At 36.9% G+C, this 15,547-nt stretch overlaps 1 protein-coding gene across 23 annotated transcripts in view; it reads left to right on the plus strand.

Moving 5' to 3' along the window:
* Nucleotides 1-15,547, plus strand: part of ABI2 (abl interactor 2) — a 173,131-nt gene that overhangs the window by 144,387 nt on the left and 13,197 nt on the right. For 13 of the 23 annotated variants that reach the window (XM_037849023.1, XM_037849022.1, XM_037849026.1 and 10 more), the window contains 2 exons: nt 10,318-10,404; nt 13,606-13,779. In XM_037849023.1, the coding sequence (XP_037704951.1) occupies nt 10,318-10,404; nt 13,606-13,779 (261 nt within the window). The remainder of the gene's footprint in view (nt 1-10,317; nt 10,405-13,605; nt 13,780-15,547) is intronic. The other 10 variants (XM_037849029.1, XM_037849028.1, XM_037849027.1 and 7 more) reach the window with 1 other exon arrangement.

The raw sequence follows: 15,547 nt of genomic DNA on the forward strand, positions 1-15,547 counted from the left end.
TAATTTTTTTAATTTCTTCAGGATCTGCAGTTATGTCACCTTTTTCATTCATTATTTTGTTTATATGGGTCTTCTGTCTTTTTGATTTTGTCAGTCTAGCTAGGGGCTTGTCAATCTTGTTGATCTTCTCAAAGAACCAACTTTTGGTGATATTTATCCTCTCTATTGTTTTTTTGTTCTCTATGTCATTTATTTCTGCTTTAATCCTTGTTATTTCTTTTCTTCTACTTGGTTTAGGATTGGTTTGCTGTTCATTTTCTAGCTTCTTCAGTTGATCCATTAGTTCTTTGATTTTGGCTCTTTCTTCCTTTTTAATATATGCGTTTAGTGCTATAAATTTCCCCCTTAGCACTGCTTTTGCTGCATCCCATAGGTTTTGGTATGTTGTGTTCTCATTTTCATTCGTCTCTATATATTTAGCAATTTCTCTTGCTATTTCTTCGTTAACCCACTGATTGTTTAGGAGTGTGTTGTTTAACCTCCAGGTATTTGTGAATTTTCTAAGTCTCTGATGGTTATTGACTTCTAATTGTATTCCATTGTGGTCAGAGAATGTGCTTTGAATAATTTCAATCTTTTTAAATTTATTGAGGCTTGTTTTATGTCCCAGCATATGGTCTATTCTGGAGAAAGTTCCACAAGCACTAGAAAAGTATGTGTATCCTGGTGATTTGGGATGTAATGTCTTGTATGTCTGTTAAATCTAATTCATTTATCAGATTGTTTAGGTTTTCAATTTCCTTATTGGTCTTCTGTCTGTTTGATCTATCTATAGGAGAGAGTGATGTGTTGAAGTCTCCCAGAATTATTGTGGAAACATCAATTGCTTCCTTTAGTTTTGCCAGTGTTTCTCTTATGTATTTTGTGGCACCTTGATTGGGTGCATAGACATTTACGATTGTTATTTCTTCTTGTTGAATTGCCCCTTTTATTAGTACGTAGTGGCCTTCTTTGTCTCTCAAAACATCCCTGCATTTAAAGTCTATTTTATCTGAGATTAATATTGCTACACCTGCTTTCTTTTGGCTGTAGCTTGTATGAAATATTTTTTTCCATCCTTTCACTTTCAGTTTCTTTGTGTCCCTGTGTCTAAGATGAGTCTCTTGTATGCAACATATTGATGGTTCATTTTTTTTGATCCATTCTGCGAATCTATATCTTGTAATTGGGGAGTTTAATCCATTTACATTCAGCGTTATAACCGTGAAGGCATTTCTTGAATCAGCCATCTTATCCTTTGGTTTATGTTTGTCATATTTTTGCCCTCTCTCTATTGATATCCTTTATTGTACCCATACCAAATCTCTTTAGTACTGAACCTTTCTCCAAGTCTCTCTGTCCTTTCTTTGTTTCTCTGTCTGTAGGGCTCCGTTTAGTATCTCCAGTAGGGCAGGTCTGTTGTTTGGAAATTCTCTCAGCATTTGTTTGTCTGTGAAAAATTTAAGCTCTCCCTCAATTTGAAGGAGAGCTTTGCTGGATAAAGTATTCTTGGCTGGAAATTTTTCTCACTCAGAATTTTAACTATATCGTGCCACTGCCTTCTTGCCTCCATTGTGGCTGGTGAGTAGTCACTACTTAGTCTTATGCTGTTTCCTTTGTATGTGGTGAATTGCTTTTCTCTTGCTGCTTTCAGAACTTGCTCCTTCTCTTCCGTGTTTGACAGTGTGATCAGAATATGTCTCGGAGTGGGTTTATTTGGATTTATTCTATTTGGAGTTCGCTGAGCATTTATGATTTGTGTATTTATGTTGTATAGAAGATTTGGGAAGTTTTCCCCAACAATTTCTTTGAATACTCTTCATAGACCTTTACCCTTTTCTTCCCCTTCTGGAACACCAATGAATCTTATATTCGGACGTTTCATATTATCTATCATATCCCTGAGGTCCAGTTCAATTTTTTCAATTTTTTTCTCCATTCTTTCTTTTATGCTTTCATTTTCCATTCTGTCATCTTCCAGGTCAGTGATTCGTTGTTCACCTTCCTCTAGTCTTGTACTATGAGTGTCCAGAATCTTTTTAATTTGGTCAACAGTTTCTTTAATTTCCATAAGATCGTCCATTTTTTTATTTAGTCTTGCAATGTCTTCTTTATGCTCTTCTAGGGTCTTCTTGATATCCTTTGTATCCCGTACTATGGTCTCAGTGTTCATCTTTAGTTCTTTGAGTAGCTGCTCTAGGTGCTGTGTCTCTTCTGATCTTTTGATTTGGATGCTTGGGCTTGGGTTATCCATATCGTCTGGTTTTTATATGCTTTATAATTTTCTGTTGTTTTTGGCCTCTTGGCATTTGCTGAACTTGATAGGGTTCTTTTAGGATTTGTAGACCAATTGAAGTCCTTGTCTCTAATTTATGAGATCTACAGCTTCGTAGATTTATGAGATCTATCAGCTTCTCTAACTAACCAGCAGGTGGCGTGCACAAGCCACCTGTTCTCCACAAGCCAGTTCTCCCCTGCTTAGCCTTTTTGGTGAGTGGGGGAGCGAGTCTTGTGGGGTCCAGTTGGTGTACCAAGCTTGCGTGTGTAGTTGGTGTTGCCTGCCCTGTATATGGGGCGTGTTTCTGGGCAGTCAGGGAGGAGGGGTGGCTCTAACAATCAAATCTCCCTGGTGATCCTATATTTTTTAAACGTGTTGCAATAGTCTAATCCTTCAGTTCAGTCCTGCCACAGTTTGTCTCTGCCACTGACCCACAAGTCCTTGGTTTTGGTGTATGGCTCCTGATACTTGCAAGTGGGCCCCTCTTCCAGGCTGTGCACCCCGGGTCCTCTGTTGAGGGATGACTGTGCTATGTCACAGGTGAGTGCCGTCCCCCCAGGGCAGTTCTGGGCTGCTGGGCTGTGTAGGGAGGCACCCAGTCTGCTGAAATGATGGCTGAATGGGGCTTTGTTAATTCACACTGCTCCACCTTCCCAGTTCTGGGACAATCAGCTGAGGTTGCAGGGAAGGCTAGTGTCCATGCCCAGTTTTGTGGTGTGTGCCTGTTATTTGAAGCGCTTCCGTCACACTGGGTTGTCTGGGGCAGCTCTGGGCTATGGGGCTGGCGATGGGCTGGAGTGTTTCCTGTCCACCAGGATGATGGCTGTGAGCGGACACCCCCCTTTTCTTGGGAAGTTGTGGTGTTCAGTGAATTTTCTCAGCCACTGGATTATTGCCTTTTGTCTCAGAGCTCTCTTAGTTCTGCTCTTGTCTTGACCTGCCTAAATTGCAAGTCTTTGAAGCTTTCTGTATTGGGCTTCTTAGAGTAATTGTTTTAGAAAAAGAAAAAAGGATTAAAAAAAAGGGCCCTCCTCAGAGATCTAATGGGTTATTGAAATGCTAAGAGACAAAGGAATTAGGGCCATTAAGGAAAGGTCCACAGGGCAGAGAGATCAGCTTTTCTTCTGGATTTGCATATGAGCCTCAGGGCCTGAGCTCTGCCCTTCCCCTTTCTATGTTCACCAGAACTCCAAAAATCCTTCGCTTTTATTTTGGAGTTTTTCATGTTGTTTTTTTTCTATGCCTGTCTCCTCTCTTCTGGGCTGGCTGCTCTCAGATTCTCTGGTGTCTGGTCTCAGTCTATCTATGGTTGGAGTTTGGATCAGTAGAATGAGTTTCTGATAAGGGCTGCCACTGCCTTTCTCCCTTCTCCTTCCCGGAGCTGACAGCCCCTCCTCCCAGGGGACTGAGCCTGGCAGGGAGGGGTGCAGGTCCCCTGGCCGCAAAAACTTACAGATTTCGCTGATCTCAGCAGTTCCACGTTTTCATGAGTGTTGTATGAAGTATGCCCAAAGTCAGATTGCTCTGTGGTGTCCAGTCCACGCAGTTCCTGGCTTTCTACCTACTTTCCTGGAGGAGTAACTAAAACATACAGCTCACCAGTCCGCCATCTTGCCCCGCCTCCTTCTGGAGCATCTTTTTAAAAGTGTTTCAATTCCCTTGCACCTTCTGAACTTTCCAGCAGATGGCACTGCTTGGTAACTTAATTATCCTCATTGGCTGCTTTGCCTCCAAGCACAGGCTGCATCTACACAGGTGAGCTGAATCTGCGGGATTCCTATATCCTTACTTTGCTGGCCCAAATCTGTCTTGATTTGGGGTTCCACCTGTGGCAAAGTACTTCCTCAGCTGACCTAGTGCTCTAGCCATCCCCAAGGCAAGGAAACAACTGCTAGCTGCTGCTTCCCTTAGGGGTGGGGGAATGGGTTTCAGCCTTCGGGCTGGAAACACAGTCCACATTTTCTCAATCTCTTTGTCCCCCATTGACCTGGGCCTTTTAATGTCCTTCCCTGTCCCCCGGGTCTTAAGACAGTTGGAGCATGTCTCATTGCTGTGAGAGATTTTATATTTTGTTTCTGTGGTGGGAGGGGTCCCATCTGCTGATTCTGTGCCTTTCCCACGTGGAGCCCGAGTGAGGGGGAGGGGGCAGGACAGGCTGGTCTGGGACAGAAGATTCCTACCTGATTTTTTTTTTCTTTCTTCAGTTTGGCATTTGTAGGGTCCTTCTCCTGTCTGTATCCTCCTCCAGAGTTTCAGACAATTCAGAATTGTCCTTTTTTTCATTGAATTTCTGGAGTGAAATTTTCAGTAGCTGTTTACGTCACCATGTTGATAACGTCACTCCCTTACAGAGGGTTTTGAAAGAATAGTGTCAGTCCAAAATGGGCTGGTTTCATGATGGAGCTGAGAGATGCTTCACTGTTACATCTTAGAACTAACTGTACGTGATATACAGAAGTTATATACAGGGATATTTAATCCTGTGTCCATATATACCTCAAAATAGTCTTATAGTCTCTTACGAGAACCCTTTGGTGGAAGTTATTTGAAAGCTGTTTAAACACATACATAAATATGTTTTAAATGCATATTCCAATACTTCTTTATAAATCTGTACTTGAAAATATATATTAAAGTGGAAAAATACCATACTCTAGAGATGATTTTAATGAAGGTATTTTTCACACTTATTGAAGCAAGTTCAGTGAGTTGGTATTGTTGAACCCTTGGTGTAATAGTGTGGGGGCAGTTTAGTTTAGTCCTACCCCCATCCCCACCCCTGTACTCCTCTCTGATAAGTTCTATCTTTCTTCTCCAGGGTTTTGGTAACTGTTAAAAGAAGTGACCAAAACTCTGTTTGTTGAACAGAGTGCTTTTTCTGAACTAATAAGAAATATTGTACTAAACTATGTTCTTTGAAAGGGTTTTTGCAAGACTTAATGCTTTGCAAGCTAGTGTTCTAAGGGTGTTAGATACACTTTCATTTTATTTGCTTTAGAATATTATATTATCTCTTCTATTACTCTCATGGGTCCCACAGGTTGTCCCTATTTTTTCAAGTTTAAAACACGATACTCTATTGTGCTTCGTCAAGCAGCTCATTCCTTGATTTAACAAAATGATCCCAGGTTTGTGTTGTGGGTATATTTTTTGTAGTTGGAGACTTGCCATGGATGAGTGCTTCTGAAGAAGTCAGATGATAGGCTGGGATACATGTGACTGCAAATTTAACTTGGTTCTGAGAGGTGTAAGTCTAGCCATGCTGTTGCTGTATTTGTATTTGTCAGTGTATCATTTGGTTTGATTTTGAAAGGTCATTGTAACATAGAAATTAAAATATGGAATACCCAGTGTCTAGTCCTAGGAGCACAATAATTGTTTTCTAATGAGATTATTTCAGAAACAAGTTATTGAAAGGAATACTTTGGCCAAGGCATAACAGAAAACCATTTGGTTCTCATTATTTCTTAATCTAATCCAACCCAAGAAATAGAAATACCAGTTTATCATTCATCTTGAGGGGCATTGAAACACATAGGGCTAATCAACTTAATAGTTTTTACTTTAAATGTAAGTATGAAACACTTTGGTGATAAAGGAGAATATCCATTCATTTACATATATGTATATATGCACATAACTACATACACATATAACCCTAGGTTGATAAGGGATTGATAATTTGGTATTTAAGAACCAGGGCCTTTAGTAGAAGATATTCTACATTTTGTGTTCATCTTTTCTTATTAGAAAGCCTTTACAAAAAAAAATCAATTCATAAAATGAGAATGATGGCTCCAAAGAATATGACTGTATATACAGTATTATGAGATAGAGGATTTTCTGAAAGAATATGCTGTCTTACAAAGGGAAAATTTCAGGCTTAATAACCCCTGAATAGTATTAAAAACAACTCAAAAGAAACAGTGACTCTGGTATTGTAGAACATTGGGACTGTGGTATTGCAGAAGAGAAGCCACATCACATATCTTCTGAGTGACAGGTATGTTAGCATTATCATATATCTCCAAAAGAATGCAGATGTGGTAGGACATTAGTAAAGTAAAAATAAGAAGCAGTAAGTAGCAAGAAACTATTTCAAAATCTTATTTTAGGCAATCTTCAGGGTTTGTTATAAAATATTTACTCTGGAGAGAACAAAAAGTAAAGAAAGAGAAAAAACTGAAAAGTAGAATTATACTCTTAATTGGCCAAGTAAACCAAATAGCTCTTTACATTGATTCATTAAACACAAGTTATGTTTTTAACCATTTATCCTAATCTGTTATTTTTTCTTTGCATACATCATATAGTGATTTTTTTTAATATTTGAAAATGAATAACAAAAATGATCCAATTCCTTTAACTTTTTTTCTGAGACCACAGGACTGATGATTATTTGCTGATTGTATTTTTATATATATATATATCAGAAAAGCTCCACTTAACTGATTAGCCAAGTTCACTTTTAAATACCTCTTGTTTCTAAGTTGTTACCCATGTTTAGAAAATATTTCCCTCTTAAATTGCTTAAATTATTTCCCTCACTGGAATGTAAAATATAAGCAACTAAACTTAAATGGGCTATCAAATATCTTTGGCCTCTAAGTTCTCTAATTAGATTTTATATTTACGGTGTTTATTTTGTCTCATTTTCTTCTCAGTATTTCTAAAGCTGTAAAATTTAGATGTAAAAACCTATTTTCCTCCCTAAACTCTTTAAGTTGAACATTTTAAAACACCAAGCTTCAGAAATTTTCCTTCAAAGCTCAGCAGGAAGGGCATACTTGAAAAGTCTGTATATTTCATCAGCACAGAATCATCTTCTGAGTTTGATTTGCTTGCAGAGCCTTTTACTGTTTATATCTACATATTGCCATGTGCTGCATTTCTTAGCTGTTCTACTTAAGATCTCCCTATAAACAGTCGCTTAGTGAGCTTAAATTTTCCAATTAGCTTCATTATCACATAGGAGTTAAAGTTTAACATAATATTTTTGAATCTAAGTTTGGACAGTTTTGGTGATTTGGGGGAAATGGTGTTGTCATATAAGGTATCATCTAAGCTAAATGGAAACAAGTTTAAAAAGTTATTTCCTGTTCTTCCCAGTTTTGAAATGCCTAGGAATAGAACTGAATATTGCAAACAATTCTTAGTATCAAAATCCTGCTTAAATTCTTCTAAAGTAGTTTCATTTTTCACTCAACTCTAGGGAAGACAGATCTAGTCTAAATAGGTTATGTCATAATCTGTTTCACAGATGTTCTGTTCAGATGAAATCTGATGTAGTCCAAAAAGAAAATGCTGTTGTTTCTGGATTAATTAGGACCAGCATGTAAAGGTTTGCTCTGGACAAAAAAAAAGTAGAATTTGGGGTGACCTTTGTAAATCCTAGATGTAAGTTAATTTTGAACCTGTACTAGCTTTGAAGAAAAAAACAATCTAACTAGTGTTGTTGTAAAGTGATTCTGTTTAACGAAGATCTGGGATTGGTGTTTACCTGGCTGCTGTCAGTGGACTTCTTAAAACCAGTGTGGTTTTACATTTTCACCTTCAGAATTAAAAAAGAAATACAGCGTATCCATCTTAAAAAATAGTAATAAACTCAGCCTACCAACAAAAAGACTGCCATAAATTAAGCACTTAATAATTTTTTTTTTTTTAGCTGAGTACCAAAAGGTCGTTTTTTCATTTGAAAAAGCAATAATGAAGTGGGAATTTTTCTACTTTACTGTTATAAGGGAGGTGGGGACATGTGCTAATAAAAGAGAAGCATTTCACCTAATTTGATATGAACATGCGTCTTATTTCCAATTTTCTAGCATGGGTTATTGCCTGCTGCTGTTTCTCAGTTTATCTGCGTTGTCTCTGCTACCTTCTCTGCATTGTCTTCCACATATTGGAAGCAGTATATTGTGAATATATCAACAATTGTTCCAGACCTCTGAGTGGAAGATAGACCCAAAGGTCAAGAAGTTACTGCCAGGCAGTATGTCTTTAGGGAGAAGCCTAACCAAAAGGCTAATTTCTAGTTACTATTTCTTATAATAATATAAATATATTATTGTATCTATATTTATATTTACATACACACATACACCTTTCTAGGATTGTATAGTCTGACCCTTAAATTTAGATATTCTTCAAGGTTATCTGCTTAAATCTTTTCTACACATTATATGTGTTCTCCTGACATCTACTCACAGCAACAACTGATATCTCTCTCTGATGTCTTCCAGCTCTCTACCACTTGATTTTTTACACAAATGCAATCCAAATTTTCCAGTTGCCTCCCATATCTATGCTTAAGTCACTTGCCTGTATCTCACTTATCTTTTTCATTTATCTCTGACCCACCTACTTTCCTGCCCTTGCTTTTCCTGTGTCCCTACCAAGGTTAATGTGGTTATGGACCTCTACCTTCATGGTTATGAAGGCTAAAATTCTAAGAATAATCTTCAGCTTCTCACTGTCCTTTATATGCTGCTTAAATTGTTAGTTATCAAGCACTCACACTGTTGTTATCTCCTTTTCTTGCTGTTTCTACGCCCCAATTTATTACATGCCAGGCCCTGGGTTAGGCTTTCTGCATACATTGTTTTTTTAATTTTTTTAATTTTTTTAATTTTTTTTATCTTTGCAACCACTCTGTGAAGGAGGTTGCATTTTTTTTTCCTTTTCATATCACGTTTATGGATTAGGCCCAAAGAATTTAATTTAGACTTGCTGTGTGAACAGCAAGGAAATAAAAAAAAAATAGGAATTTCAGACTAAGTGAGTTTGAAGTCCATTCTCTTTCCACTAATCACTATCTCCTAGCATGTAAGGTCTTCCCCTGTTTCATATCCACCCACTTACCTTTCTAGGTTTTTTACTTTCTGTCTAGGCTACCTTATACTAGCCATAAGGAAGTATTTCCAGTCCGATGAACTGGTCACACTATTTTATGCCTGCAAACTTTTGCCCTCACTTGGTTCTCTCAGCTTGACTATCTTTCTCAACCCTTGTCTGCTTGTGAGCTGCTTCTTCAGTTACCTGCTCAGAGGCATTTCTTTGCAGCCTTCCTCATCACCACCTCCTGAGAATTACTACAAATGTTGTTGGGCTAGGGTTATTATTTTGTCTTTTTTTCCCAACTGGAATAATGTGCTCTCCTTGAGAGGAAATATTCTTACATATCTTTTTAGTTTTATTAGTCATAACTAATTTGTAGCTAATTAAAGGCATTCTCTCTTTATAAGAAGATGCATACCATACTTGTTTCCATCCTGAACGAAACTATAACTGTAGAGTTAATCTCAGGAAATTGTTTGGCATGTACCAGATTGTTTATGCATTTGTACATTAAATATTTGTTGATGGTTTACTAGTGCTAGACACTATGCCAGGTGTTTGAGATAGAGGAAAAGACACTTTGAGGAAGAGAGAGAATGATTTGAATGAGGCCAGCACTCTTCTGCAGGGTCAAAGAGGCTGGAGCAGATGATATACTCGAGTATGTGATTATGAAAATCATTAATGACATAGCACCTGGCTCTAAGAGAATGGTTTTGATATTCCTAGCAGAGTGCTTGCCACTTAGTAGGAAGTAAATGTATACTTGTTAATTAATGAATTAACCAACTAATTTGCCTATTAATTAATGAAAAGTATAAATTTAGGATGTGGGGATATAAAGTTTTTTTTCTCCTGTATGGACATTTAAATTTGTCACCTTCCTGGTGAAATTCAGAAAACCGAATCATTCATGGTAATCTGGAGAAATTCTTTGTTTCAGAAAACATGTTATTTATAGAAGATCAATTGCTATTATATGATAGAATAGATTTGTGTATGATAAATGCCTCCTGGTATAATTTTTAAAACTTTCTGAAAACTCCCTTAATATTTTGTTTTGTGTTTTAATGAATTATCCCTCAGAAGGGGTTCCTTAAGATAGCTTACAAAATGTTTCTGAACAGTAATTTCCCTCCTTTATGTTTGTTTTATTGTATTAGCCTTTCCTTTTAATGTAACTTGCCCTTACCCCTTATCCTCCACACCTTTTTTTGTTTTTGCAGTATCTCTTGCTCCTCCTCCTCCCTCCATCCTACAGGTAACTCCTCAGTTACCTTTAATGGGATTTGTGGCCAGAGTCCAAGAAAATAGTAAGTTTATGTCTTCTTTATGCTGTAGATCAGATTGTAGGCATAAAATGTCATTGGCTGAATAGTCATTCATTCACTGGTCCTTCAAATATTTGAATTATGAAAAAATCATGGGAAATGTAGCTAGTGGGGATTGTAAAATAATTAAGATGAAGTTCTCTACTTTCAAATAGCTTAAAATCTAGCAGTGAAGATAAGACAAATTAATATAAGGCACATGTAAGAAAAAGATCACATCTAACTGAAGACATGTTCTTTAATCACTAGGTCTTCCTTCTTTTTGTCAGGGTTGCTTGGATAACCAGTAGTTTCCCATTACTGAGGTTTTAGGGGTATTATGGATAGCCTCAGAATCTTCCTCCAGTCCTGTGATTCCAGATATAAAAATGCCCATGCCATCATAATAGGTTCCAGAGGATCAAGCTGCATTCTGTCTCCTAAGAGGCCTCATAAATTGGCAGTGGATTTACTTTGGATCTGGTAATCAGCCATGCAAGATTAGATAAGTAATTTTATTGGCACTTTGAGCCTTCTCCTAGGGAAGCATAAAGGACTCACAAGAGATTGATGCCTATCAATCAGGAGATCTGTATTAACATTCAGTTAGGAATTGCTGGCACAGAAACAAGAACTTAGTCTGAATGATAGATGAATTCTCTTCTTGTGTGCAGTCTACACAAGGAGCCACACAATCAGGTCACATAATGGGCATGGGATGTGAACGTGGGGAATTAACATGAATTTAATGTCATCAGGCTGAAGTAGCCTAGTATATCCATCTCATAACAAGGATGGCCTCAACAAGGAGATAAAAATGTCTGCAGTCTGTTGTTTTGCCTAGGTTCGGGCTCTTTGGAAATGGGCATGGCCTGTATTAGAATGTAAGCTCTGTGAGAGCAGGGAATCTTGCCTGTTTGTTCACTGGCTGTTTCCCTAGCACTTAGAAAGGTGTCTGACACGTAGTAGATACCATTGGTCCCTCTTTTTGGCACCAGCTGACTAAATGCCCCTTTTGATGAACACATATTTTAGATGTGCTTGTATTTTAACTGGGGTCTGTACATAGTGTGTCTTTCAGGTGCTTTTATATTTCTATTTGCTGATTTCTGAAAAAAAATTCTAATTTACTTATTTCTATTTATTGGGAGGTATTCCATGAGCACCTCTAGTGTTTACCACACTGTCATTTCTTAAGATGTTCTGTTGAATTTAAGAGCTATTTTTAAATATATATATCCACATAGATTTTGTATGCTTTTAAATTATGCTATTGGGACGCATTATTCTTTTGGGTTGGATGTGACCCATACCAGCTCGGAGAGAAGATGGCTTCTGTCTGCAAGGTTCAACTTGTTCAGCATGTGCCCAGTAGAGCCACAGTCAAACCCTTTGCTAGGCTTGTGAGACAGAAGGTCCCTGCTCTTTTTTTATTTTCTGCTGCATCTAAACAGGGTAAGCTGGACAAAATAGAAAAAAAAGAATTTAATCAGGGTAGCAGAATTGAAGGAATCTCCAGTGCTGGTTCTTCTATTCTATACAACCAGATAAAGTGCTCTATAAGGTGGTGTGCCTAGCCATAGTAGGCGCTCAATTGATGTATGTCGAATGAATGATAATGAAACACTACTTTACTGTTACTGAATTAATCCCATCCAACAGTAATGTAGTTTTTAAGGTGGCAGGCATTAGAATTCAAATTCATGCTCTTGCACTTATTTGCCTCGAAAAGCCAGTTTCCACATTCATAAAATGAGGATTTAAAATGCTGCATCCTAAGGTTGTGAAAATTAAATGAAATAATGTATTATAAAGTGCTAGCTCAGTAATTGGAACATTGTGAGTCTCAAAAATGGTGCTTATGTTGTTAATATTATGAAACTAGCTTTGAGGCAATTATAAGAAAAGATGAAAATGAGCAGTGGCAGCATCTTTGAATACTTTCGAACTGTAATTTTCCAGGGTGATTGTTTTGAAAGACAGTGTTCCTTTGGATCTGTGTTTTTGTGCAGTTGTTTAAAGTCAATCTCTTTACCTTATAAATACAAATAGGATATACTGTTGTTTCTCATCCCAATACATGATTTTTCTAAATATATATATTAAAATCGCATGTCTGTATCTTTTGTTTATTTAAAAACCCATTATGACTAAAGGATTTTTTTAAATGAGTAAAGTTCTGAAGTTTGTAAAGTAGATAAGTTGTTAAGTGCAGCGTGGCATAGGAGGTGGTAAAGAATACTGACATAGGACAGAGATGATGTTTATATGGCTAAGTCTCACTAGGTATCCACAGTCTTCTAAAATTTGATTCAATCAGTAAGCTCAGACTTAAGGAATAGAAAATAAACAGAATCACCCTGAGAATTTCTCTGAAGTAATATTGGTACCTCATAAATAAGAATTAGTGCTGTTCAGTAAAACTGGGCAGCTGATAAATGCAGGTTTATTCTGAGTTGTGTTCAAGTATGTACCAAGCATTTTGAAAGCGTTGAGTCCTCCAAGTTTGGAAATAAACTTTTAGACATTACTATATGCCAGTACCTGAGCTGTGGAAACAGATCTCTAGAAGGAGACATTTTAAATATTTTGAATCAGTCTGATAGTACACTTGGACATTCAGCCTGAAGAAATTCTAGATCACAATTAGTCTGAACTGGGTGAAATTCTGTTAAAAAACCAAACATCTTCATAGGTGAAGTTACTTACATTTCATGATCTTTGCATCCTATTTGACAAAATGATATTTTTTTTAAGTTCATTGAGAGGAAGATAGTAGATCAGTAAAATTTGAATACTCATTAGACTTATAATTTGTTATAAATGAAATATGGTTGTAAATGTCCAAATTTTATTTCCAATAATCATTGCTCCTTGGATGTAGTAGTATAAAGCCAAACTGTATTGTACTAAACTCTTTACTTGAAAAAGAGGATTATGTATAAGGTTTCAGGGGCTCAGTTAATAAAAATTATTTTGGCTAAACTTTATTCAGAATAAGCACTAACCCAAGAGGAGAGAAAGTCATGCTTGGTGATTTGGCACATTATAGTTGATAGGGCAATTTCTCTTGCCCTCTCATTATTTTTTGAAAGATTATTATTTTCAAGTCTAGCTTTATATTCCAAGAACATAGAAGCTATGATAGGAAATACTGAACTTTACATAATGTATAGTTTTGTTGTCAGCTTGATATATTCTTAGTTTCAGATACACCACCTCCACCACCACCTGTGGAAGAAACAGTCTTTGATGAATCCCCCCCTCCACCTCCTCCTCCAGAAGATTATGAAGATGAGGAAGCAGCTGTAGTTGAGTATAGTGATCCTTATGCTGAAGAGGACCCTCCATGGGCTCCAAGGTCTTACTTGGAAAAGGGTAAGTTCCAGAGATATAACTGGAGGGATAACATAGAAATGAAATTTGCCGGTACCAAAGAGAATCTTGTCTTTTCCTAAAAAATAACTGTACATTCTTATTAATTTAGTTTCAAGGTTCATATGATTTTGAAAGTCAAACTAGTGAAATTCTTTGAACATTTGACTAATTTTTTATTGATACTTATCTGTTGTTCCTATTGAACATGCTTTTTATGAATGGTATCTGTAAGACAGAAATCACAAGAGAGAACTTTTCTTTCCTTTGGAATGCCTTAGGAAGAGGATTATTTTTCTAGATTGTTAATTATTCCTACCCCTGTGCTTTAAAACATTGTTTTGAGGCATCTTATACCAAAGTATTTCAATTTAAGTATTTCCATATGAAACTTTCGTCCAAAGAATAATGATTTCTCAGTTCCTTTGCAGAGTACTATTGGGAATTTCTTATAATTCTCTGAATATAGTTATTAGCCAACCATGCCTTGACTTAAGCTTCCATATCTTGTCAGGACTAAACAGCTCAGAAAAAAATGTCTTGAAGGAAATTTTCTGTTAAGGAAACTGAAGCCATCAGTCTGTTGGGTCTTCTAACTAGCCACACATTAGTATCAGTTGAGGGGATTTATTAAGAAATAGTGGACTTCTACTTCTGGCTAAGTCAGAGTAACAGTAATCAGATATACCATCTCTCCTAAAACTGTTAGAAATATGGAAAAAAATCTACAAAATAATGGTTCTCAGACATTGGACAACAGTCAGCAGAAGGCTGTGACTCCAGAGAGGACATCAAACAAGATGAACCTTATGATTGCCCTAGCTTGCTACCTAGCTGCAGTTTCCAGGCCACAGTGCAGGAAGGTGGAACCCAAACAATGCCTGGAAATAGAGAAGATAGAGATCACAGTTTGGGGAGACCAAGGAGAAGAGACAGCTGCACAAAGAGTAAGCTCTGGAAATCTGCAGAGCCATCCCCTTAGTATTTGACTGAGTACTGATCTGTACATGTGTGTGAAGAAACTGTCTGAGATTGATGAAAGAACAAGTAGAAAGGAATAGGCAGAAAAATTCTTGGAAATAACCCAGGCCTGGGAATAGTTCATGTTCTGGAACAAGCCAGAATGGAAAGACCTTATAATATTGTAATACACAAGGCATTGGGAAGAGGCCTCAGAAGGGTATCCCCTTAGTAATGGGACCAAATTAACCATGGACTAAAGCCTGCTTTGGACTGCCCTAACAAAAGCTTAAGTGCAAATCTCAAAAGTATCCAACTGATTTCAAGTAATGTAATTGAGCATTGGAACAAAATCTAATACAAGTCAAAGGAATCAACAAAATCCAATGCCCCCCAAAATAAAATTCACAGTGTCTGGCATCTAATCAAAAATTATCAGGCACATAAAGAAGCAGGAAAATATGACTCATAACTAAAAAGAAAAATCAGTCTATAGAAACAGACTCAGAAATGATGGATATAATGGAAATACTTGGCAAGGATGTTATATAGCTCATATAAACATGCCATATATGTTCAAGAAGGTAAAGGGAAACATGAGCATAAGAGACAAGTGGAATATATTTTTAAAAAGAGTGAAACTCACATGAATTTCTGGAAGTAAAAAGTATATCTGAAAAACAAAAAAATTAGCATACTTGAAGACATGGCAATAGAAACTATACAAAATAAGGCATAGAGAAAAAAGCCAAGGAAGGGAAGGAAAAAAAAAGCCCTAAAAGAACAGCATTAATAACTTGTAGGACAATAT

The sequence above is a fragment of the Choloepus didactylus genome, chromosome 9 (genome assembly GCF_015220235.1).
Source record: "Choloepus didactylus isolate mChoDid1 chromosome 9, mChoDid1.pri, whole genome shotgun sequence".
NCBI lineage: Eukaryota > Metazoa > Chordata > Mammalia > Pilosa > Megalonychidae > Choloepus > Choloepus didactylus.